At 39.5% G+C, this 26,342-nt stretch overlaps 1 protein-coding gene and 1 long non-coding RNA gene across 2 annotated transcripts in view; one reads left to right on the top strand and one right to left on the bottom strand.

Annotated features, from left to right (window-relative positions):
• mgat4b (alpha-1,3-mannosyl-glycoprotein 4-beta-N-acetylglucosaminyltransferase B) overlaps positions 1-26,342 on the top strand; it is a 94,324-nt gene that overhangs the window by 64,822 nt on the left and 3,160 nt on the right. Inside the window, exons 8-14 of the mRNA XM_051419982.1 lie at positions 2,434-2,548; positions 12,360-12,490; positions 13,317-13,424; positions 17,053-17,246; positions 18,687-18,765; positions 20,527-20,614; positions 25,016-25,128. Of these exons, the coding sequence (XP_051275942.1) occupies positions 2,434-2,548; positions 12,360-12,490; positions 13,317-13,424; positions 17,053-17,246; positions 18,687-18,765; positions 20,527-20,614; positions 25,016-25,128 (828 nt within the window). The remainder of the gene's footprint in view (positions 1-2,433; positions 2,549-12,359; positions 12,491-13,316; positions 13,425-17,052; positions 17,247-18,686; positions 18,766-20,526; positions 20,615-25,015; positions 25,129-26,342) is intronic.
• LOC127374739 (uncharacterized) lies at positions 24,268-25,047 on the bottom strand. The gene is made up of 2 exons (XR_007887253.1): positions 24,965-25,047; positions 24,268-24,609 (listed from the first exon to the last, which is right to left on the bottom strand). It is a non-coding gene; the product is annotated as an uncharacterized LOC127374739 (long non-coding RNA).

Raw genomic sequence — 26,342 nt, 5'->3', positions numbered from 1 at the left:
TTATATTATTTTACATATATGTACGGTTATTTTACGGTGAGCTGTGAATCAGATTTTTCATTATTTGAGTGCACTGTATGGATGTTTCACAATAAAAGCTTGTCCTGGACAAAACAGGAAGGAAACAAAACTTAAAAGACAGAAGTTTATGTTTTTAAAACTCAAAGATTTAAGTTTTAAGAATAAAAGTAAATTATTTCAATAAAATATTATTATTTATTATTATTATATTATTTATGAAAGACAAATATTAAATTCCTTTCTTTTCTGTTTTGTCTGAAACGTTTTATATCTCCGTGGTAACGAGGTCTCCGGTGTAAAAGACCTTGATGTAACTTAATTAAATATTACTGATGAAATCATTAAAAACACTGAACTACGTGTTTGTGGTGTGAACTCGTCACTGGACTGGATCTAATGAAGCTGACGGCCATTAAAGTAAAAAGTGTCTCTGATGTAACTCTGCTGCTGTGTGCAGCTGATGAAACTGTTGCATTGTGGGTAGACTGACGGGGACCTTAATGGAAGTGTCTCTGTGGCTTCATCACACAGTCTTTGTTCCCTTTAAAGAGGAAGAAATGCCAGATTCTGTCCTCCCGTCTTTAAAGTAGACCAGGACCCGGAGCGAAGGTTAATAAAGAAAGAAAAATCTCACGCTGACAGATTGTCTTCACCTCCGTACCCGAGAGGAAGAGAGAGAATATAACTCATACTGGAACCAGAAATACACGTTTCCTCTCGCCTGTAGTGCTGCTCATCCATCCACAGACGTCTGTGTGGAGCTCAAAGCCCCAAAAACTGCTCCTGACCCGGCTGCTCCAGATAATCCACAGACCTCGTTGTGAGCCGTTTCACGTAGGAACTAGTTTCTGTCGTATCACTGCGCTGAAGGAGGCCAGTGGCGGCGCAGGACTGACGCATGAATGGCGTCCTCGGATGAGACGTAGCGTCAGCTAGCTCACTGAGAGCTAACGTTCAGCTACGGTTGGCGGCTGTCGTTTGGTTTCTTTGAGTGTTTTTGGGGATTTACAGAAATATTAGTGTTGTGGTTTTTAAGGGAACATTTTTACTGTTTTATGTTCAACTGTAACGATGAATTCTAGAAATGATGTTTGAGAGACGGCAGGCATTAATCTTTTTGTCTTTAGCCTGACGTTAGTGAAGATTATCTTTGTGAAGAAAATGTATAAATATCATAAACCTTTGTTCCCCACAGAGATTATTGTCTGTAACAATCCAACGATGCTGGAGAGACTTTATGGGGGCCAGGATCTCCTTTCAGACCCTGGTTCTTCTGGTTGAAATGTAAATAAAGTTCCTGCAGTGGAATTGTGCTCAGTGAAAGAGAGGGAACAGAGAATAAAGGGAGGGAGAGATGAATGAGCATTTTTCACAGTCGGGACTTGAAATGAGTTCAGTCGAAAGTTGTGGATGTTGTTCTCCTCCCGGTGTGATCTGTGGCTTCCTCCTGGAACCAGCGGAGCTCCACCGGCTTATTTTCTGGCTATTTTCCAGCAATCTCCCCGCCATCATCTCTGCTGGCGGCGGCGATGACGGAGCCTCGGCTGCTCCCACACGAAGCGTTTTGACAGGAACACAGAGCCAGACTCTATGTTTTGACACCTAAACTGGCTCTGAACTCTTCCTCGGTGGTGTGTAGTGACGGCGGGGAGCGAGGTGGAGGAGGTAATTACTCCTTGTCGACTCCCCTGCGACAGAAGTGGAGGATGTAAATGTCTGTCAGGGAGCTGCAGAGCTTCTTCTGCAGACGGGAGATCAGGATGTTTTTACAGTAAAGATGGATTTAAACAAAAAAATCCTCATTTAATTAAATTATTGATTATTAACAAGTGGCTTGATTGATCTGTGTGAGAGTGTTGCAACAGTTTTCTGTCAGTCTGAGACACATTCAGCCATCAGGGTTGTTTGTTCATCTAAATCAATGTCAGTAACCTCAGTGACCTTTACTTTTACTCAGTTTACTCATTATTATTATTTCATTAGCACAATTATTCAGCACATATGCACTTATTTTAACTTACTTATTGTTATTTCTATTATTAAAATGTCTTTGATTAGCAACTTGATCGACCAGGAATCAATAAAGTGTTATTGATTCTGGTTTTTACATTGTGGTATTGATACTTTTAAATATTACAGTGAGTTTTTAACAGGTTATAAACAGTCTCAGTTTAATACTGATGCCTCTTTATGAGCTACATAAACATCAGAGAGAAGATATTTCTATATATTTATTATTAATGTGAGGGGATAGAAACACTACCGCCTCTGTCCACAGGGGCCGCCAGAATCAACAGACTGAAAGTCCTCGTTGCTGCTTTAAAATGGTTTCAAATGTAGGACTTTAACTTGTATCGAAGTATTTGAAATAAAGGATCTGACTCTCTGACTCTCTCTCTCTCTCTCCCACAGCTAGAGGATGACATTGTCGCTCGTCCGAACTACTTCACCACCATGAAGAACTTTGCGCTGCAGCAGCCGCTGGAGGAGTGGATGATCCTCGAGTTTTCTCAGCTCGGATTCATCGGTGAGTCGTTGGATCCCGATCCCCAATCCCAGTCCTCTGCTCTGACTCCCAGTCCTCTGCTCTGACTCCCAGTCCTCTGCTCTGAATCCCAGTCCTCTTCTCTGAATCCCAGTCCTCTTCTCTGAATCCCAGTCCTCTTCTCTGAATCCCAGGCAGTGTGTCGCTCCTGGCACATTTTTACTCTTTCACTCAATAAAAGAACTGCAATATATAAACGCCCTGCAGCTCTGTGGAAACAATAATGGCCAGAACAGTTTTAATGCCATATTTCATAAAAAAAAAAAGAAATAACCCAATTTGAATTTCTTTGTTGATTTATTTTACAAAAATAGAAAAATAATAGACAAATGTTAGAGATGAGGGAGGATCTGTATATACTCACATTCACTGCATGAATCCTCCTCTGTCTCGATACAGACATTTATTCAAGAACCGTCATCATATCTGTTTTCACTGTCCGACTATGATGAAAAAAATAATATAATAATTATTTATCTGATGATTTAGATACAACTAATAACACATCAACAGTTGGAGATACTATTAAACAGACATTAAAAACAAAAAACCCATAAAACAGCAAATAAAATAAAATAAATAATTAAAATAGGATTTAAAATAAAATAAATTACGTGGATACACAGGAAATATTGTGTAAATTCACATACACGACTGCTTATAAAGTGCATTTACTGTAATTAAGTGTCATTTTGGTGGGGTTTTTTTTAAATGAAAACAGGTTTGTGAGGATTTAACCAACATGTGAATCTATTCCTTTAAATTCTGATTGGATTTAGGAAGTTTGTATTTTATGTTTTTTATCGTTACCTCTGTCTCAGTCTGTCGGCGGGTTGTTGTGGTCGAAAGCTCTGAAAAGCGAGTAAATGGATTTAGGGATTTGGGATTCGTTCACTTGGTAGCACGCAGTGTCTCCGAAGGTCAAGAATGAACTTTAAAAAGAGTTTGTGGATCTGCGAGGTGGAGAGCGCTCTTCCATCTGACGGTTCAATTAAATCCAGCAGATTAATTTAAGCGTCAGCCTCCTTCTGATCTGCTCTCTAATTATTCTGTCGAGGCTAATCAATGACTTCTGTCTTCCTGGATCGGTCGATGCTGACATGTGGAACGTTACTCGCCTGGAACCGGCTGATCTGGAGTCAGGTTTTTTCCTCAGAAGTGTTTCCAGCTCAGACAGATGGAGGCCGGCAGGCGCCTCCAGAGCCAGGAATCAGAAAGGTCATTGGTCCAATCAACAGGACGGCGCTTGATTTCTGAACGGAAACAGCTGATATCTGATATTCAGAGAGGAAACTTAAGCTGCTAACACATATGTTTGATGTACAGTTAATAAACCTCCAGGAAAATATGAGTGGATTGACAGGAAATTAATCAGTTCCAGCTTCTATATGTGTTTATCTGCTGGTTTGTTCTGACAGTAAACTGAATCTCTTTTGGACGTTTGTTAAGACGAAATAAGACCAGAGGTCCAGAGGGTGGCAGAGACACATATATATATATATATGTATGTGGCTTCAAACTGGATACAAAGTCAATGTATGACAGCCTCTGACCATAACTACAATAAAATGACTAAAACTGATAAATTTAAGTCCAACGAAACAACAAAACACTGTAAAACAAATTAAAATAGAGACACTAAATGGTCCAAAGCACATACAAAACAAAACAAACTGTGTGTTATTGAGGGGGAGTCCTCTTCAGCCTCTCTCACACACATACACAAAATTACCCAGCATCATTTTCTTCCCATGAGGCTTTGCTGCTCCACTTCCCTCTAATAGGTCCCAGAGTGCTCAGCCCGTCATTACTGAGGACAGAAGAATCAAACACTCCTCAACTCATAGTCCCTCCGGAGGCTGAAACACAGCGACAGTCAGCGAGCAGCCAAAGCCTCAAACTGCTCAAACACCTCAAACACAGCAGCAGTGTCAGTAACATCGCTCTCCACCAGACTCCATAGAAAAAAACACTCATTTTACTGTGCAGATCATCGTAACTTAATAACATCATTCAAACTCACCAAAACTGTCTTTGTTAGTCTTTCTGACAATCACCAACTCTGGTTTGGTGGAAATAAATCCTTAATTAACAGAGTTTGATGTGAAAAGTGCTGCAGCGTAAGCTAACATTAATCCTTGGGGACAAAGTGTGTCCATTAACAGTAGTTATTGTTTGTTCCACTAACAATAGTTGTTGTTTGTTCCACTAACAGTAGTAGTTGTTTGTTCCATTAACAGTAGTTATTGTTTGTTCCACAGTAGTTGTTGTTTGTTCCACTAACAGTTGTTGTTGTTTGTTCCACTGACAGTAGTTGTTGTTTGTTCCACTAACAGTAGTCGATGTTTGTTCCACTGACAGTAGTTGTTGTTTGTTCCACTAACAGTAGTTATTGTTTGTTCCATTAACAGTAGTTGTTGTTTGTTCCACTGACAGTAGTTGTTGTTTGTTCCACTAACAGTAGTCGATGTTTGTTCCACTGACAGTAGTTGTTGTTTGTTCCACTAACAGTAGTTATTGTTTGTTCCATTAACAGTAGTTGTTGTTTGTTCCACTGACAGTAGTTGTTGTTTGTTCCACTAACAGTAGTTGTTGTTTGTTCCACCAACAGTAGTTGTTGTTTGTTCCATTAACAGTAGTTGTTGTTTGTTCCACTGACAGTAGTTGTTGTTTGTTCCGCTAACAGTAGTTGTTGTTTGTTCCACTAACAGTAGTTGTTGTTTGTTCCACTAACAATAGTTGTTGTTTGTTCCACTGACAGTAGTTGTTGTTTGTTCCACTAACAGTAGTTGTTGTTTGTTCCACTAACAGTAGTTGTTGTTTGTTCCATTAACAGTAGTTATTGTTTGTTCTATTAACAGTAGTTGTTGTTTGTTCCACTGACAGTAGTTGTTGTTTGTTCCACTAACAGTAGTCGATGTTTGTTCCACTGACAGTAGTTGTTGTTTGTTCCACTAACAGTAGTTATTGTTTGTTCCATTAACAGTAGTTGTTGTTTGTTCCACTGACAGTAGTTGTTGTTTGTTCCATTAACAGTAGTTGTTGTTTGTTCCACTAACAGTAGTTGTTGTTTGTTCCACTAACAGTAGTTGTTTGTTCCACTAACAGTAGTTGTTGTTTGTTCCACTAACAGTAGTTGTTGTTTGTTCCACTGACAGTAGTTGTTGTTTGTTCCATTAACAGTAGTTGTTGTTTGTTCCACTGGCTGTTGTTTGTTCCACTAACAGTAGTTGTTGTTTGTTCCACTAACAGTAGTTGTTGTTTGTTCCACTAACAGTAGTTGTTGTTTGTTCCACTGTCAGTAGTTGTTGTTTGTTCCACTAACAGTAGTTGTTGTTTGTTCCACTGGCTGTTGTTTGTTCCACTAACAGTAGTTGTTGTTTGTTTCACTAACAGTAGCTGTTGTTTGTTCCACTGGCTGTTGTTTGTTCCACTAACAGTAGTTGTTGTTTGTTTCACTAACAGTAGCTGTTGTTTGTTCCACTAACAGTAGTAGTTGTTTGTTCCACTAACAGTAGTTGTTTGTTCCACTAACAGTAGTTGTTGTTTGTTCCACTAACAGTAGTTGTTGTTTGTTCCACTGACAGTAGTTGTTGTTTGTTCCACTAACAGTAGTAGTTGTTTGTTCCACTAACAGTAGTTGTTTGTTCCACTAAAAGTAGTTGTTGTTTGTTCCACTAACAGTAGTTGTTGTTTGTTCCACTAACAGTAGTTGTTGTTTGTTCCACTGACAGTAGTTGTTGTTTGTTCCACTGACAGTAGTTGTTGTTTGTTCCACTAACAGTAGTTGTTGTTTGTTCCATTAACAGTATGTTTGTTCCACTAACAATAGTTGTTGTTTGTTCCACTAACAGTAGTTGTTGTTTGTTTCACTAACAGTAGTTGTTGTTTGTTCCACTGACAGTAGTTGTTGTTTGTTCCACTAACAGTAGTTGTTGTTTGTTCCACAGTAGTTGTTGTTTGTTCCACTAACAATAGTTGTTGTTTGTTCCATTAACAGTAGTTGTTGTTTGTTCCACTGACAGTAGTTGTTGTTTGTTCCACTAACAGTAGTTGTTGTTTGTTCCACTAACAATAGTTGTTGTTTGTTCCACTGACAGTAGTTGTTGTTTGTTCCATTAACAGTAGTTGTTGTTTGTTCCACTGACAGTAGTTGTTGTTTGTTCCACTAACAGTAGTTGTTGTTTGTTCCACTAACAATAGTTGTTGTTTGTTCCACTGACCGTAGTTGTTGTTTGTTCCACTAACAGTAGTTGTTGTTTGTTCCACTAACAGTAGTTGTTTGTGCCACTGACAGACTCAGGTTGTTATTGTCAGTGTCTGACAGCATTATGGAAAGGATCCCTACAGAGATAGACCTTTAGTTTGGTCGAGACAGACGACCACCCACCTAGAGCCGGAGGATCTGTCCTAGGTTTCTGCCTTTTAACAGGCAGTGTTTCCTTGCCCTTGTCGCCAAGTGCTTGCTCATGGTGGTACTGTTGGGTCTCTGTAATTAATGTTTTAAAGAGTTCGGTCTATACCTACTTTATTTGAAAAGTGTCTCAGATAACTTCTGTTATGAATTGGCGCTATACAAATAAAATTGAATTAGTTTAACCACAAACAGCTGTAATATCACTATCACTCTCCACCAGACTCCAGAGACAGAAACACTCATTTTACCTTCAGATCATCGTAACTTCATTCAAAGTGGACAGAAACAGAATAAACAGAACTGTCTTGGTGAGTGTTTCCAACAATCACCAACTCTGAGACTACCCATTAAGATCTTTTACAAGAGAGATGTGAACGAGGTTGCAGTCATACAAAATTCACAATATAACAGAAAATGAACGATACAAACACAATGGTCACCAACCACATTCCTCTGAATAAATTAATGTTGTAATTATGCATTAAAACGTAACCTACAGATTAAAAATCGTTAACTTTTAGTTCAGTCTTTTCACAATTTACTAAATCTGTTAAAAGTTATCAGGTCAAATAAAAGAGTCAAATGAAGTTAATTTCTTCAGAGTGTGGAGCAGCGGTTAATTGACTCGTACAGTAAACAGCTTTAATCTCATTATAAAACATGAGCAGTTAATTGTTTGGCAGTAACGAGGTAGAAGCTTTCGCTGACTGTCTGCGCTCGAGGCGCCGCTTCCTCCATCACAAGAAATTAAACATTTTAAGTGTGAATTATTGATTCGACTAACTGCAGCAGAGAAAACAATCAATTATGTCATTATGTGTGTTATAACCCCCTCAGGGCACACACACACACACACACACACACACACACACACACACACTTTGATTATTGGATAATTGTGAGCGGAGCAGAAAAATAAACTCTTATTTCTGTTCGTCACGGCGTTAAAGAGAGAAATCCTCAGATGTGAGTCTCCTGTGTGTGGAGCTGATGAAACTGTTGCATTGTGGGTATTCTGACAGTGAAGTTAATGGAGGAGTGTGTGTACCGTCAACACACACTCTTTGTTCTCCTTAAAGACTAAAACTGTGTCAGACAGCAGACGGTGATGGAGAGTCCAACATCATCCAGCTCCGCTTCAGAGCGCTCTGAGAGCTATTACAGTATAATAACAACAACAACAACAACAACAACAATAATAATGATAGTGATAATAACAATAATAACAATAACATTAACAATAATAACAATAAATAACTAAGACTGCAGTACCGTCTCAAGTGAAGTACCCGTATTATCACCAGAATTAAATACAATATGATTGAGTAATGATGACTTAGTGTTTGTGTGAATTAATATATTATTTATAGGACATAAACAATATAAGATATTAACATAATACAGTATAATGATATAGTGTAAATTATATATAATAAATTATACAATATATAGACGGCAGCTTTAAAAAGTTCAAAATAAAACAGAAAATGATCCTGAAAGATAAAATGTTCCGGATGGATTCAAAGAACCAAACAGGATTAAAAACAACAGAATTCTTAATTCTTTAATTTTCTGGTTGCTGTGACCTTTGACCTCCCGACATTTCCTCCGATGTTGCTAAAGGCAGAAAGTGAAGCTGCTCAGAAATTACACACATCGACTGAAACAAGATTTCACAGCAGATATTTTACCTGTACTTTACTGGTCTGATATTAATCTGTATTACTAATAGTTAATATTAGAGCTACAGTTAGCTTAGCTACAGTTAGCTTAGCTACAGTTAGCTAGCTGGATGCCTCACATAACTGTTGGCTAGTAGAAAGCTATCGTTAGCTTTGTACCGCTTGATGATTTATTGTTGGCTAAAATCAACACAGAATACATAAGCTAACATTAGCATTAGCAACATATCCATGGAGCTACAGAAGTTAATAAGAATAAGACGACTCAGCCTTCTTCCAGACAGACGCCATCTTTGAGCATTGGAATATTATTTCGAGACACTTCAAGAAGCTTCAGTGGCTTCCTTCGGACATTCACAGTAATGAATGTCTCCTCTCTGAGTGTTTGAAGAAGTGAGGACGAGACAAAATGTCCTCTCAAAGATCTAATAGGTCCTCACACAGATAGAAACACGAGAGCGCACTCACACTCCCTCTTCATCTCATCTTCTCTTTCCACATTCGTCAGAGCTGCCAGACATCTTGTCTGTTTTAACTTGGTTATGTACCTCTCTTCTCCTTCCTCCTCCTCCTCCTCCTCCTCCTCTATTCTCCTCCAACTCCTTCCTCCTCCTCCTCCTCCTCCTCCTCCTCCTCCTCCTCCTCCTTTCTCCTCCAACTCCTTCCTCCTCCTCCTCCTCCTCCTTTCTCCTCCAACTCCTTCCTCCTCTCTCCTCCTCCTCTCCTTTTCTTTGTGTTGCTGTCGAAGATACTTTTTGAAAAAGGCAAAACACATCTGAGATTTCAGCTCATATTTTCACACTAAACTGTCATTAAACTGTAACTAACAGCGCCTCCAGTGGCCGTTCAGGACTCTGTGTTGGACTCTGTGTTGTGGACTCTGTGTTGGACTCTGTGTGGTGGACTCTGTGTTGGACTCTGTGTTGTGGACTCTGTGTTGTGGACTCTGTGTTGGACTCTGTGTGGTGGACTCTGTGTTGTGGACTCTGTGTTGGACTCTGTGTTGGACTCTGTGTTGGACTCTGTGTTGTGGACTCTGTGTTGTGGACTCTGTGTTGGACTCTGTGTTGTGGACTCTGTGTTGGACTCTGTGTTGGACTCTGTGTTGTGGACTCTGTGTTGTGGACTCTGTGTTGGACTCTGTGTTGGACTCTGTGTTGTGGACTCTGTGTTGGACTCTGTGTTGGACTCTGTGTTGTGGACTCTGTGTTGTGGACTCTGTGTTGGACTCTGTGTTGTGGACTCTGTGTTGGACTCTGTGTTGGACTCTGTGTTGTGGACTCTGTGTTGTGGACTCTGTGTTGGACTCTGTGTTGTGGACTCTGTGTTGGACTCTGTGTTGGACTCTGTGTTGTGGACTCTGTGTTGTGGACTCTGTGTTGGACTCTGTGTTGGACTCTGTGTTGTGGACTCTGTGTTGTGGACTCTGTGTTGGACTCTGTGTTGGACTCTGTGTTGTGGACTCTGTGTTGTGGCCTCTGTGTTGGACTCTGTGTTGGACTCTGTGTTGGACTCTGTGTTGTGGACTCTGTGTTGGACTCTGTGTTTGACTCTGTGTTGGACTCTGTGTTGTGGACACTGTGTTGGACTCTGTGTTGGACTCTGTGTTGTGGACTCTGTGTTGGACTCTGTGTTGCCCACTGTTGGCATTCGGGAACATAAAGGTCACAACCTTTGACCCTCATCCTACATAGAGACACATAGAGATCAGTCCACAGGCAGCAGAGGGACAAAGCTACTGTTCACTTATTGACAATAAAAAATTATTAATACATAAAAATAAAAGACTTCAGAACCTTAACAGATCTGTAATCTGTCCCGGGCTGCAGCTCAGTGTGAACTAATACTGTGTCACTGGTTTGTTTGTTTTCTGAATGAATCTGTTACAATATTCACTTGTTGTTTTTCTTGCAAACATTTTGGCAGCACGAAGCCTCTCGCTCTGCCAGCCGGCGCTGTTTGAAATTGGATGGAGAGATGATAGAGAGAGGTAGAGAAACCGGCAGAGAGAGAGAGAGGAGGTGAATACAGGCTGAGAACAGAGCGATGGAGCCCAGCAGGAGTCTCCAAGCTGGATGTTGTGTTTCTGTCGTCTTTTCTCCGTCTCTACTGTCTGAGCATCGTCCCTCCCTCCTCTTCCTCCTCCCAGTCCTCCCTCTGGTCCTCGGTTTTGACCTTACGAATCCTCTCCGACCCCGAGTCGCCTGCGTGCGGCGGCTGCTTTTATGAATTCATCAGGGTGCAGCTGACTCACTGAATTAAATCAGACGGAGGAGAGAGCTGCAGCGCTGCGGGGTCGCTCTCTAATTCAACTCTTCAGATCCCGGTTTTGCATTTGCTAAGTTTAGCTTCAGTCCGGCCTCGTTTACGTCTGCGGGGTTTGTTTTTTTTACTCCGTTGCCTCGTTGCACATCCGGCCCTTCGGAGGCTGAAATGTCCAAACGGATCAGGGCGGACCAGAAGCAGGCAGGAGCAGGACCGAGCTCTCCGCTGGCCTTTCTGCTCGCCCTCGTCATTGTTTGAGTCCTGCGAGACGGTCTGTTCGGTTCACTTTATGACCTTTAATTTCCAGAGAGCGTTCCCTCGGCTCATCCCGACTCACACAGAAACAATCAGACTGGAAGCTGAAGACAATAAAGATCTGACGTCAGGAGATCATTCAACACTTCCTGCAATAAAAGTCTGTTTGTGTTCTCACGTTCAGAAGCATCAGAACAAAAGAGCAGAAATGATCAAAGTCGAAGGTACAAGAACATAAAAAGTGATAGAGAAACGACTACAACAAGCCCCGCCCCTCTTTGCTCTGTGCTCCAATCACAGTTGAGCAACCCTCAGTCAACTTCCTCCTTTCCCGTACTTAGATATGCTATGCTAGGCTAATCTATGTTAGAAAGACAATGTGTTATTTTGATAAAAGAGACATTTACACTGTAACTCAAACGGTTTAGTGAAGCCCATCTTAAACCGTTTAAGTTTATTAACTAAAATTTAAGCATGAAAGATATTTGAGTATTTATTGTTGAGGTAACTTGGGTAAATTAAGATAATTGTACTGATTCCATTCAGTTTATTGAATTTAAAACTAATAAGTTTATTACACTCATATGCAACATTTCTACAAACGTAACGCGAACGAGCTAAAACCATAAATATTAAAAACTGCTGCACTGAACTTATTGTGTATTTTGAAGTGTTGCCAGATTGTCGTCAATAATTAATAACGGAGAGCGAAGAACAATCTGCTGCTGTCCCCAGAATAAAAGACTACATTTAAGTGAAAGAACCTTTTCATTACATTATCAGTCTACATCAATTAGTAGATTAAAACTTGTTTTAACTCTGAATCCTTCAAAATATTCTGATTAGGTCACTTATATTATGTATGTATGTATGTATGTATGTATTTATGTATGTAAGCTTTAATTTCTGCTTTTAGTTATTAAAAAATGTCTGTTGGTTTTGTAAAATATGTGAGAGTATTATTGAAGTGTTTTCACTGATGAGCATATTAGAAACAACTTATTGTTGATGACAAATAATACATCATAAATCTTTAATTTCAACAGATTTGAAAGAAAGAGTCTGATAAATGGTTTATGTTTTCAGTGTGAATTGATGGTTTGATCCACCCACACAGAACAGGCAGGCAATAAAGTCCAATTAGATTAAAGTGAATGCTCTTGTTGTCTGACAGGTAAGATGTTCAAGTCTTTGGACCTGTCGCTTATCGTAGAGTTCATGCTGATGTTCTACAAAGACAAACCCATCGACTGGCTGCTGGACCACATCATGTGGGTCAAAGTGTGCAACCCGGAGAAGGATGCAGTGAGTATCTCACACTGAGTTCATATAAATAAGTCTTTATGTTCACTGACGGACTCTTTTTTTACATTTGTAAGATCTGACTGCAGATCAGCAGCTGTGCAGTTTTATACTGATACAAACTGTATTTGGACAGTTTACCAATGCTTATACACTGATAAACAACATTTATTCAACATTTTTGTTGTGAAAACTTCCATAATAATACAAGATATCTGGCGGTTAACAAAAAAATCCATGTAAAATTACAAAACAAATACTTTCATTACTGTTAATTGTCACTAATTTTACATAATTTTAGAAATGTATTGGCAGTATTAAGCTTGAATTTAACAGTTTATTATATTAAATAAACAGAAAATATCTGTGAAAAAATTGTAGATTAGTTAAAGATTGTTCCTGTTATTTTACATTAGACATGTTCATTTTTAGATTCCTTCTATTTAAAAAATACGAAAAAATCGGTGAAATAAACAGTAAAAACTGTAAAAATACAGATTATTTTTCACAGTGTGGTAGAAAGGTCATATTGCGATTATTTTGACAGATATTGCAATATGATTCACGGTTTGTGGGAATGATCATTTTTTCATCACAATTTTCTTTTTTTACTGAAAAACACTGAAATCATAATGATGTAACATCTGTTGGCGTTTAAAGTATATGTAGTGTATGTAGGCCAGTGCGTCTCTTCAGAGCTGCTTTATTATAGTGCTGCTGTCACACAGTTTACGTTTATGTTACCGTTTGGATATCACACTCGGCCATAATGCGATTTCAGCTGCGCAGCCTGAAATGTTTCTAATGAAGCTGTTTGTGTCTCCATCAGAAACACTGCGACAGGCAGAAAGCCAACCTGAGGATTCGCTTCAAACCGTCTCTCTTCCAGCATGTGGGCACCCACTCCTCTCTGGCTGGAAAAATACAGAAACTCAAGGTAAAGAATGAGTGTGTGTTCAAATAACAGCTTATAATTATATCCTGTAGTCAGTTTTCATGTTTAATTTAAAGGCACATTACCATTTAACATGAGACCTTGTAGATAAAAGTATTATATTTATTTATTTAGTATTTTCAGTGGATCACATCAGATACATGAAGTGAACTATAACAAACCCAGAAAGGGTAAAACCTTTCCATCCAAACTATATTTTAAAGTCCAGGTGAAAGGAAGGATGACATTTTAACCCTTTAGGATCACATCCTCAGTTATATTGTTCCTCTATTTAACAATGTCTGGTCTATCGTAGCCCAACCACAAAGAAGCATATGAGTTGTCCTCCGTCGACAAAATTAAATGAGCACACACTGCAAGGTTAGGTCGGTTGTCGACGTTACGTTCAGTTAAATATCTTTTGAAAAAACATTACTATATGTATATATATATATATATATATAGACAGTAGCACCCCCAGGAAACAGTGGATACCGTTAAGATCATGCAAGTTGTGTTAGTAGTGTTTTAACACTGTTAATGTTAGTAAAAGATTGAAGTTACAGTTAAAAAGGCATAATCATTCTTTCTATATCTATTGCCAGATGAAAATACCATATGAATGCTATAATGGTGGTTTTCTGTGCAGTTTACAGTCTGTAATTCTGTAAAAACAGTAAAAAGAAAAAAAACAGTCAAACCATGACTAAACTAAACTAATGAGGTGAAATACACTTTGTGTAACAGTAAATAACTTTCATATCTCATTCAAAATCTCTCAATATATGGCAATACAGTATTTCTTTATATCACAGACTGTAAATTGCACATAAAACCGCTGTCTCTTTCTCTTAAAATCACCAGTACTAATATCCTTTTAGCTTAATAGTACCGTATTAATTACAGTAAAGTTCTGGCAACCGTAGCTGCTAGCACTGAATGTTGGTACTGGATGCTGATCCGGGCTGCAGAATCGTCCGATGTTTTTTCTCCAGTGAGCTGCAGACTGGATGTGCTGGTCAGCTGTCGGTATAAAAGTTCAGTGAGTTTGAAACAGTGGCAGTTCAGTCTGGAGGGATGAAGATTGAAAACCTCTGCAGTCGTCGGACCCGAGCCGCAGTATCTCACAGAGGTGGCAGCTTCGGTTCATGCCAGCAGCTCGCAGCCGAACGCCTCGGCTTGCCTCTGATTACTGTGTTGAGAGCGATGGATATTAGCCCCGCTGACTGGTGCTGCAATCTCGTCCGATCAATTGGATATTGATCCGACCGTCCCGGGCCAGCGCCTCCTCGATGTGGGGATTGAACCGCAGGGGCCGGCCCGCATGCGAGCCTGTGGATGAGGGCTAAACATAGCTATTACCCTCCAGCCTGAAACTGAAACATCACAGTGGTTTAGTAAGAAAATCAGCCCTGAGTTATAAAAATCAAAGTTATATTAAAAGAATCAGTGCAAGTGGGCTTTAGTCGACTGAGATTCTTGTAATAAGAGGGAGTTAAGTCAAGACATTTGTTCAAATGTGAGAAAAAATCGCCTGAGAATTTAAAAAAGAAATCATGTGTCACTGGTTTCCAACATTTTCGGCTTGTGACCCTTTCATGAAAATCAATTTCTGCTGATGACCCCTGGCCCGCCTTTTACATCTTTCTATGAGCTGTCAGCAATTCAGACAAACAGTTTCTCTCTCAGATTGTTCTCCAGAAGTCAGACTGTATTTTACAAAAAGAAAAGATTTAAAGAGATGAATCAACATTTTGTGGCTGTAACTCTTGGCGACAAAGCAAATGTGTGTATTTTCTAAATGTCAAACTGTTCATTTAAAAAAAGATATGAAAGGATTTTCTATAGCAAACATTTCTCTTATTTTCTCTCCATCTTGTTAATCTTCCAGTGAATCAGATTTATCTGGTGACTCTTTGGTGGATTCAGTGAAGATGTATCTTTATTGAAGACAGGGTCTTCAACATCCCTTATTTCTGGTAGCTCATATACCTGCATATTGTTTCTCTTTGGACAGAAATCTCTCAAATATTTATACTATTATACTTATATATTATACTATATACTTATTAATAGATTGTAACAAGAGGTCAGAATCTTTTTATGTAACTTCATAAATTCTGACCAAAATAATTTGAACCTAAAAATATTCATTCAATTATTAATTTTAAAAGAAGTTAAGAGGGCAGTAGTCAGAAAATCTTAAACATAAGTCATTTGTGTTAATTATAAATTAAGAATTATGTATACGTATGTTGTAACATATAACTAGTAACGTGTGTAACAAACAACTGACCTTTTAATGACAGTTTAGCCTCTAGGACAATGTCTTAGATATCTGGATATCTGGGCCAAGACTTCCTCTTCCATTTGTCATTGTTTACAGTCCAATTAGGAACTTGTTTGGTGACAACTTGGTGTTTTAGGTCCAGACAATATTTCAGCCAATCTCTATAAATAGATATCTGGATATAAATGCAGATAAATTGTTAAAAAGTTAATAAATAAGAATTGCCGTCAGACAATAACCGATGGGATCTGAAATAGCGTTTTGCCTCTTCAGTCTCGACATGGACTGTTTGCAACCAAAGTCCACTCAAACATGATTGTCAATAGTACTCAGACTACAAATAGACTGGAGACAGAAACCAGAACCAGCTTTTACAAATTTAATCAAAATGATTCCCATAACCAAACTAAACAACGAGAACTAGAAAGTTAAATTAAATGTTTCATTCAAGGATTAAAACTATTGCAGTCAGGCCGATATTCAGGCGATCAAACTTGGTATATTTTAGGTTTGGAGGTTGGTAGTTGGTCCTCTGGGTTGCTGTTCTTTTATGAATATCTCAAATACAAAGAAAAGTCTCAAAGTGGATGAAAGCAATAATATAAAAATGATAAACTTTACTAACATAGCACAAACAGAACAGACAGAACAGTTTGCTAGAATTAATAAATGGCTTTTTGAAAAGATATCACTGATTCAACAAGCCTCAGATCCTCGGGCAGGGAGTTTCCAGAGCTGCAGCCAAGTCAACTTTAGTCTTAAGCTGGGACTCAAGAACAGCCAGCAAAGCCCTGCCTGAGGGTCTTAGGCTCTGGCTCTAAGGGGAGCAGAAATGTATCTGGGAGCTAAACCATGAAGTGCTTTAAAGCTAATCAGTAAAATCTTAGAATCAATTCTAAACCTGACTGGTAACCAGTGAAGAGAGGCTAGAACATGGTTGATATGAAGTTTTCTTATTGCATTCATTAAAAGCCGAGCAGCTGCGTAAAATAGCACTAACAGTGATGACATGCCTCTGTTGCTTGCTAGTATGTTTAAAGTGTTTCTGCACTGAACTGAAACTGGATTAGTCATCAAGGACAGCTAGTAAAGCTGGCAATGATACCAGTCTGTGTAAAAGCCTGTTGGCAGTCTACAATGACTAACGGTTCACATTATTTTCCGGTCAGTGCACAGTGGTGTCATCTTATTTCTGTGGACTCTCCAGAGATACAGAGAGGAAACACAAACACACAGTTGAACATAACTGCCTGATATCTAAATTCACTTCTCTTAATTAGAAATATGGTACAACTGCATAAATAAACATTTTAACTCAACAAACTCAATGGTTTGTTCCAGGATAAGGACTTTGGGAAACAGACCCTCCATAAGGGTCACGCCAACCCGCTGGCGGAGGTGACGACCAGCCTGAAGACCTACCAGCACTTCACCCTGGAGAAAGCCTACCTGGGGGAGGACTTCTTCTGGGCCTTCACCCCAGTGGCCGGTGACTTCATACGGATACGATTCTTCACACCCGTCCGCATCGAGAGGTTGGTACCAGGGAGTTACAGGGTATAATGTCTAAGGGTGTGAGGGGTACCAGATGCTACCTTACATGGTCTTGTGGGTACTGCAGATTACAAGAGGTTAGAGGATATGAGGGTTTTCAGAGGATACGATACAGGGGTACTAAGGGGTTGCATGATATGAGGGGTTTCAAGAGATGCCAGAACATTACAGGGCGCAAGAGGGAGGTAGTAATTCTTGGGTCTCTGGGTGCCAAAAGCCATTAGGAGTCAATGGGTCAGAAGGTTTATCAGAGGCTACTATAAGAAATGATGGGTACCTGAAGATATCAGAGCATTATGGGTACTGGAGGGTACTTGGAGGTCACATAGTCAGAGTTACAGGTCTAAGGTTACATCTAAGGGTATGTGGGTTACCAGGGCCATACAGGGTACTATAGTGGTGCAAGGGGTCTAAGAGGTATGAGGGATTACAGTCTCAGGGATATCAGAGGGTACTAAAGGTTACCTACATGTGCAAGAGGTGTGAGGGGTACTAGACAATACCACAGTATTGGAGTGTACTAGGGGCCAGAAGATAACAGAGCAATAAAGGGTACTAGAGGGCATTTGGGGGTCGCAGGGTATCAAGGGCACAAAAGTTATGTACAGTCTCAGTCCTTCTAGAATGTACAAAAGAGGATACCAAGGTATAACAAGGTACTCCAGGGTACTTTGGGAGTCATACTGTTTCAGGGACACTATAAGGAAAGGAACAAGGTCTCTGGGATACCAGAATTGCCTGGAGGTTGCAGGGTGTTGGGGGTACCGTAGGATTCCAGGGCATTACCAGAGGTTACTCGTGGATTATATGGTGTTAGGGGTACCAAAGGTTTCTAGAAGTTATAAGGCCTCAGAGGTACCAGATGGCTCTATGTGTTATAAGATCTTCCCCAAGGGTACCATAGGTTATAGACTATAAAGGCCTGAATATACAGGAAGACATGCACTTGTACCATTGTGGCACAACAAATTGGATATATGCAGATGTTGGCAGCAGCCTACGCGTATACCCTATAATGACAAAATTTACGTTAACCTTATGTACTCATGGATTGGATGATTCTGGCTTAAGGGTTACTAGGACTATGAGGATGTTACAGGATGCTAGGGGGTTTTACAGGGTTACAATGTCTCCGGGGTGCCAGATTATACAAGGAGTTACATGGTCTCAGAAGAAACAGGGGGTACAGGAGATTACAGGGTGTAAGGGGTACCAGTAAGTACCAGGGAGTTGCAGAGTACTAGAGGATACGAAGAGTTACATGGTCTTAAGGGTACCAATGAGTACAGAAGGTTACAGGTTACAGAGTATGTTACCTTAAATCAGGCATCACAGAGCAGAGCTCCATACAAAGGAACCAGCATTACGAAGTCTTCAATATATATTGAACCGACTCTTGTCCGTCTGTCTTTATCTTTCAGGTATTTCTTTCGGAGCGGAAACATTGAACATCCAGGAGACAAACTTTTCAACACATCAGTGGAGGTTCTGCCATTTGATGTGAGTCTTGAAATCCAATTCAGTCCAGTTACTGAACCAATAATCGCAAAACTTGGTCCATCAAGGTGATTTTGTCCGTTATTTCTGTTAGTAATAAAAACGTACTCTCTCAGTTAAAAGCTGATATCTGGGAACACAGTGACATCTCTAAAAAAGAAATCTGATGGCTCAAGAAACTTGAGTGATCAGTCAATCAGAAAGATTGGAAACACTGGTGGCGATCGCCCCCATGGTGCCTCCATGTTTGAAAAAACGCTGCAAAAGTGCCCTCTTGAACGCCCCTATGGTAGATAAAACAAGATAAAGTGCCTTCTCTAGGGTGCCTTTCCAGTGAGCAAAACATGGTAAAGTGCCCTCCTCAAACAGCCTCAGTCCGCCACTGGTCAGACTTATCTATAATAAAGAGAAAACAAAAGCAACCACTACATTTTTCCCCAAACAGTTGTAAACATCCATCACAGTTTACCACTCACTCAGTTACCACTTAACTTTGACCCGCCCTACTTAATGCAGCAGCACCTGCACAGTTTTCCTGTGCAATGAGGGACTTTTAGAGACATTTCAGGTACGTTCACTTTGAGTTTGACCTTTGAATAAAGTGGATTATGTAATCTAAAAGAATTGTGGCTTCTTTCCAACCTCTGACTGATGGACCGCCAATGTTTTCTGCCTTGTAGGACTTCTTTTTAGTCATGTCACCATGTTCCCAGATCTCAGACGGGTAGTACAATGTTATTATTACTGATAGAAACCAAAACAAAGACCCAAGTTGATATAAACCAAAAACCTTTTGAAATGAATTAATTGAACAAGATATTAGAGATGTGATGAGTTTGTATCAAATGACCTTATCTTACTACTTTACCATCAACGCCTTATATGACTACAAACAGGCTCAGTTTTTGGTCCCTGAAATTTGAGGCAAGGTGATGGATCACTGCGTCTTCCTCCTACTTCGTCGACTGTTAAACAAAGGCTGATTAAGATAAAGTGTCACTGCGAGACAGAGTGAGATATACTGAGAGGAAGAGGAGCTCCGACTGAGATCAACCTCAGTGGAGGAGAGTTGGAGGAATAAAAAGAGATTTTTAAAAATCTACCGACACTTAGAGCAAGCTGAGTACACAGAGGGATTGAGAGATGGCTGAGAAGGTGGAGGCGGTTGCCGGGGTAACACTGACCAGGAGAGAGGAGGAGAGGGAGATGATATCAAGGGACTGATGGGAAAGGAGGATGTGGAAAATTAGGAATATCAACAGGAGGAACAACAAAATCAAAGGCTGAAACAAACTAGAAGGGACAACTGTAATAAGATGTCAGATCTCATTTTTCATCAAATCAGGTATCAAGGTTTTAGTATTCTACAACTTACCAAGCTGTGACACTATTAGTCATTTTCTTTCTGAGGATTGAATTTCAGTCTCTCCTTCCTCTTAAAAAACCAGCAGGAGAGGGGCACCAATACAAAAACCTGGAGTTTGATTTCTGGTTGTGTGTCTCTTAAAGTAAGTGTAAGAACGGACAAACCAAATTCTGCCTCTACATACACATACAGCCACCGTAGTTTATCCTACACGCTTGGAAGTGAGCTGTATTCAGTTTGGTTGCAATTTGCAACCGATTGTACGAAAGAGACCTTGGAAAATCAACCCCAGAATAACACAACAGTTGACTTTGCCCGGGGTCCTCGAGTGGGTATCCAGAAAAATATTTTAATTATTATTTTTCTCAGTGGTAAGTGAATGTTTGTGTGTTTTCCAGAATATTCAGGCAGACAAAGAGGCCTTGACAGAAGGGAGGGAGAAAACGCCAAAGTACCATCGGACAGAGGATGGATTCATCAGAATAGGTGAGACCAGTGCAGAGTAACGCGTTACTGTAACTCCACTGCTTTAGGGCGTAACTAGTAACACAACTAATTACGTTTTCAAATTAAATAACGAATTTACAATTACCATTATTAGTGGACAACTGCAGAAGACGGCAGCAAACGCAGCACGTCTTGTGGTGGCCCAGACATTTCAGTCCGTCCTTCAAATACTTACTGATTACCTCACGACTGCAGCAAAGTTGATGTTTACATCTTCTACTGAATCCTCCTGTCTACTAACCAAGACATTAACTGTACCTTACAGGTAGGAACGATCTTCATCTGGTGGTCAGGAGTACTAATACATCCATACATTTGTCCCACAGCAGCACTATAATAATATAACAGGTTTAAGAGTAACACAAACGTTACTTTCTCTATTAACTACTTACTTTCATATGCAGTCATTTGTTAAGTTTACTTTTGAAGAGAAGTAACTAGTAACTAATTTGCAGTAACCGGAGGATGAATCCTCACATCAGCTGCTGTCCATAAGCTAAACAAACTGCTCAGTGACTATCGGTCTGTCTCAGAATAATATGGTAGAAACGTTTAGTTTTAGTTTTTTACTGGAAGACAAATTTAACTTATTCATTTAGACATGGGCGCAGTGAAACACCATGTGGTATTTCTGTATGAGACTTCAGAGACAATAATTGATAATATTGAATCAGCTCCCTGCGTGGGGCCGAGCCAGTAGGAATGAGGATTCAAAAAGCTGTTTTTATTCAGTCAAAACTGAAAGAAACAGGTTAGAAAATATGCAACTAAACTGACTGAAGATAAAACTAAACACAAAGGGGTCATGTGATCAGACCATTTTGAAACCAACACTACCAAATTATCTACCAATAAAACAAAGTATGACACACATTTTACAGAATTTAACCAAACAAACAACTATTATTCTAAAGAAATGAAATGTTCTTTCTTTCAATCAGCTGTTTGGCTGCAGGTGTCCACCACTCGCTGTGCCAATCAATAATGTTCAGACAGTTTGATGTAACAAGCTTAATGAGCTGAGCGTCAACAGAGAGCAGAGTTATTCAGGACAACATTCCTCTGCTTTTGTTTTTCTGCCCTAATGAGGACAAACACACGTACACACATTTGAACTTCTATTCATTGACGTAAAACATTCTCAAGCCTCAAAACCGAGTCTGTGACAAATGGGGGCTCGTCCAGGACGTAAACCTGTTCAGCCCAGCCGTAGGGAGACCAATTTGAAAGTTATATGAGGTGGTGAAGCAGCGCGAGATCATGGGAGTTGTTGTCTTCACCACTATTGGCGTCATTGCAGTCAGCTTTAGGATTCCTTCAGTGTTCATGGTTCAGGAGGTTTCTACCGGGAGCCCAATGATCCACAGAGGTCTCCTCCTCTCCAAAACAAACAGACCCGCTGATTAAAACCACGAAAAACACTGAATAAAGCAGTTCCACCTTAAAAATTACTGCTTCTCCCACGCTGTTGGACAGACAAAGGACGTCCTGGAGGGGCTGCGAGCCGAGCTAATGCTACTATAGCTCAGCTTGTTTCTCTGATAACCTTAAGAAATCTAGAGTTAAAAAGCACCAAGATCTAAACAGTGTATAGGAAACAGTCAACGTATGATAGCTTCTGATTATAAATGATTGATTTAATCAACTACGTATAGAACATAGCTCTAGAGTTCAATAAGTAAATTCATTATAGCTTCAACATTTAGCATTTTCAGTAAGGTTTTGGGGAATATCTGGGGAGAAACTCTTTGAAGAAGTAGCTGCACCAAAACCTTCCAAAAATGTCTTCACTCTTCAGATCTAACACTTCAGTTCCTTATAAAGAGAGAGGAACAGCACACACACACATACACACTGAAGGCAGCTGTGTTTTGTGGGACATTTACAAGTTTGGCCGCTCACTTAAAGTTCACTGTTTTGGAAAAATTCACATTTAATTTTATGACAGTTACATAAGCCGTAAAAACAGTAGTACATACAGCAGCAGTGATCACATTACTGCTGTTTGCAGCAGTATAACTGATTACTGACAGTTACCTGGTTGATTAAATACATAAAACACAGCTACTGAAACTGTTATGAAAAATAATTTATTAGGAAATAAAATGTAAAATAAATGAAGAAATAAGCAATTGAATACAAAAACAAAGCAAATTGTAAATAAATACACAACAATCAAACAAAAAAAGGACTAATGAATGAATTATCATTAATTATTATTACTGATTATGTGCACTGAAATCTGATTACATGTAAATGCAGCCTAATGAAATCTGTGATATTAACAATAAAATATATTAAGTTTTTTTTTTTTATGTTAATCTGAAAACATGATTAATTTATGTAATCTCAGCCATTAGGTAACATATGCATAATATGCATATTGATATGGAAATAAAACCTCTTTTTACACTTTTTTACCTTGTTTGTTACATATTTGCAGCTAAATTTAATCTTTTCTTATCATCTTTCAAAACATTTAAATATTTTAAATACTTACTATCTGACAACTGGGTATGAGACTCAGCAACTGACTATCTTTCTCTGCTCTGAATGGTTGTTTTGGTTCGGGCCCGGTGGATTCTTGTCATTTGTTGTAAATGCCATTAGGAGCTCTAGAAATAATCAGAGGAACCTGATTGTTTCACAGATTATCTGTCTCATGTTCTACTGTCAGGATAAAGTGAAAGTTTCATTAATTATGACAAAAAGTTATTTTTATAAAAATACCAACTGCAGCTTTAAGTACTAATCTCACACTGTAAAAATATGATATAAATATACATAATAAATATGAAGCTACTGCTGGTCTCCATTTGTTCGGTTCAGTTTTCTCTGGGAATCCTCATTTTCCATCCTTCCTCAAAACAAAAAACACAAAAAGAAATCTTGAGTTGAAGGAGGATAGAAGGTTTAAGGAAACAAAAGATATGCAGGAGGAGAGGAGGGCAAGTTCAATCTGACATCATAAATTACCAGCAGCTCTTTATCCCCTTCATCAATTTTTCAGATGAGTCGGCGGATCGATGCAGCCGGCTCCCCTTCGCTCTATTAATTTTGACGTGATGCCTTCAGTTGTCCTCCTTTTGCAGAGAAACACTGAGCTTGTTTTGAAGCCAGCAGTGGTGGAATAAGTACTCTTTTACTAAAGTAAAAGCAATGATACCACAGTGTAGAAATACTCTATTACCAGTTAAAGACATCTATTCATAATGTTGCAGACGTATGAGAAGCCAAAAGTACCAAAAGTAAAAGCAGAATGAACCATGCCAGAATAATATCCATGATATTATAGCATTATAATTATTGATGAATTAATGTGTTCAGCACTTTCATGTTGCAGCTGGTAAATGTGGAGCTCATTTTAATGACTTTATATACTGCTGAGTCGTATAATCAGTGTTTTTCAAAGAAAATCTGAGGCTTATGCTGATGCTTATTTTTTTCTGAACAGAATTTAATTACTGATCCCCTGACATTCATCAATCTGCAATGTAACTAAAACTGTCAAAATAAAGTTGAGTAGAAGTATAAAGTGGCATAAAATGGAAACACTCAAGTAAATCACCTCAAAATTTTACTTTCCATCAGTGGATTTCACATTAGAAAATAAAGACCAGACAGATTCTGTGTCTGATTCAGTTTTTATTGTCTTCATTGTCTCCGTGTGTGACAGCTCTCAGGCAGCAGCCGTACACATGTCTGTGGATACTGAACGAAAGCCATAATACCCACAATAACAACAGATTATACCCTGTGATAAATAATAAAACACACACACCCCAGACGATGCTCTTTGTTGGGATTACGGTCGCACCCGTACCTGGAAGCATCGCTGCCAACACGATAATCCCGGTAAATAAATCCTCTGAGGGATTATCGCTCTGTTGAGTTTGAACCAAAAAACAACCTTCACTGAGCTGGAAGAGGGGCCGAACAGCGGCAGGAGGCCAGATGGATCCTGATGGAGGCAACTGAATGTATGAAAACAGAAAGAATCATCAGAGAACCACAGGGGTCAGTTAATGGACTTTGGATGAATGTAATGGGTCTAAATGACCGTTAATAACCTTTTAAATCTGCACAAAAAGCATTAAAAAACCCTTAATTACTCACCTCCATCAACAAATGAATAAATAAATAATAACCCAGGAACAAATCTCTTAAAAACATCCAATACTAACTCTTAACTATTGAGTTCATGACTGTTGCTGGAGCAGAGGAAGGATTTCTGGTCCAATTCTAGCTGCTTCCAAGGTTACACAAAGAAGAGAAAACGTCTAAAAAAGACCAAATAATCACAACTGTCAACACAAACCAAACACAAACCTGTTGGTAGTTAGTCAGTTTATTGATCTGATTGATCTTCATCTCTTCCAGGAAACTTCCAGAACGGGATCGCAGAGGGGGAGGTGGACCCCACATTCGGGCCCCTGGAGGCCATGCGTCTCTCAGTGATGACGGACTCGCCAGTCTGGGTGATCCTCAGCGAGGTGAGAACGCCTGGCAGGGTGACTGGAACCAGATTAAAACCAACTCAAGACCTTTATCCAAAGTTACTTCCTGAACTTTGAAGAAAATGGTTTTTGAGGAGGTTTCTGAGTCCAAGGTTCCTGATTTTAGCAAACGGGTACCTGGTGATCTTAAAGCGGCTCAAAGGGTTGGAAGGATTGTAAAGAGGGAGTGTTTGTTTATACCCCAGCAAAGGTTGCATACATTTTAAAGAGTTTTCTTAAGTTCTTGAATGGGGTTCCAAGAATCCTCGAGAGAGTTCAGTGTGTCCTCCAGGTCTCAGTGATGTTACAATGGTTCAAGAGGTCCTTGAAGAGGTTCCAGTTGTCTCAGGCATCCTGGCCTTCTAGAAATTCAGAGGGTCTTAGGGAGATTCCAGGAGGGCTTGAAAGTTCAGAGGTTATTGCAGGATGATGTTCGGTGGGATTCCAGGCATCCTTGAGGGGGTTTCTAGATGGAACTTGAAGGAGATGTTTCCCAGGGACTCGGACATGGTTTCAGGGGTCCTTGAGGAGGTGGAAATAGTTCCAAGAGATGTAAGGATGTAAGATTCAAGAGACCATTGAAGGGTTTCCAGGAATCTCTCGCCTAATGGGAAGAAGCACTCTGAAGAACTGGATCAATATGAACATACAGTATGTGACATGTATCAATCAATCGATTAGACTCTTGTCATTGTAGTCATTTTCACAAACATCCTCTAGATGAATGGATCCCCAGCCAGAGTGTTCCTAAGATAGTTCCCAAGATACACAGAGAGGGTTGCAACCAGGAAGATGAATGTTTACAGCAGTTGGTTTCTCCCAACAGTCAAACAACAAAACATTTGTTTTGATTTAAGCCCCAAAAATAGGATTGTTGTTAAAGGATTAACTTCAAACTGTGGCATGCAAATGTTTTAGCATGAACTCCTGACTCTTGACCTCTGACCTTCCTTTGAGGGTTGCTCCATGTTAACCCTTTAAAGAATGCATTCGTCTGGGTTTAGTGAAGACTTGTAGCTCCTTGTGATGTAGAACTGCAGTTTGAGAGGCTTTTATACTCCCAACATTAACACTATACTCGCCATTAATTCATTTAACACCGAACACTTCCCCGCCACTGTTACAAAAAGAACGAATGAAGTTAGAATGAATAGAGACTCAGTCTGTTGTATTCACTGTTTACATATTTACTGAACATAATGTTCTGTGGC

This window comes from Dicentrarchus labrax, unplaced genomic scaffold (assembly GCF_905237075.1).
Source record: "Dicentrarchus labrax unplaced genomic scaffold, dlabrax2021, whole genome shotgun sequence".
Lineage (NCBI taxonomy): Eukaryota > Metazoa > Chordata > Actinopteri > Moronidae > Dicentrarchus > Dicentrarchus labrax.
The sequence above is the reverse complement of the archived record's forward strand: the minus strand, read 5'-3'. Positions and strand labels throughout refer to the sequence as shown.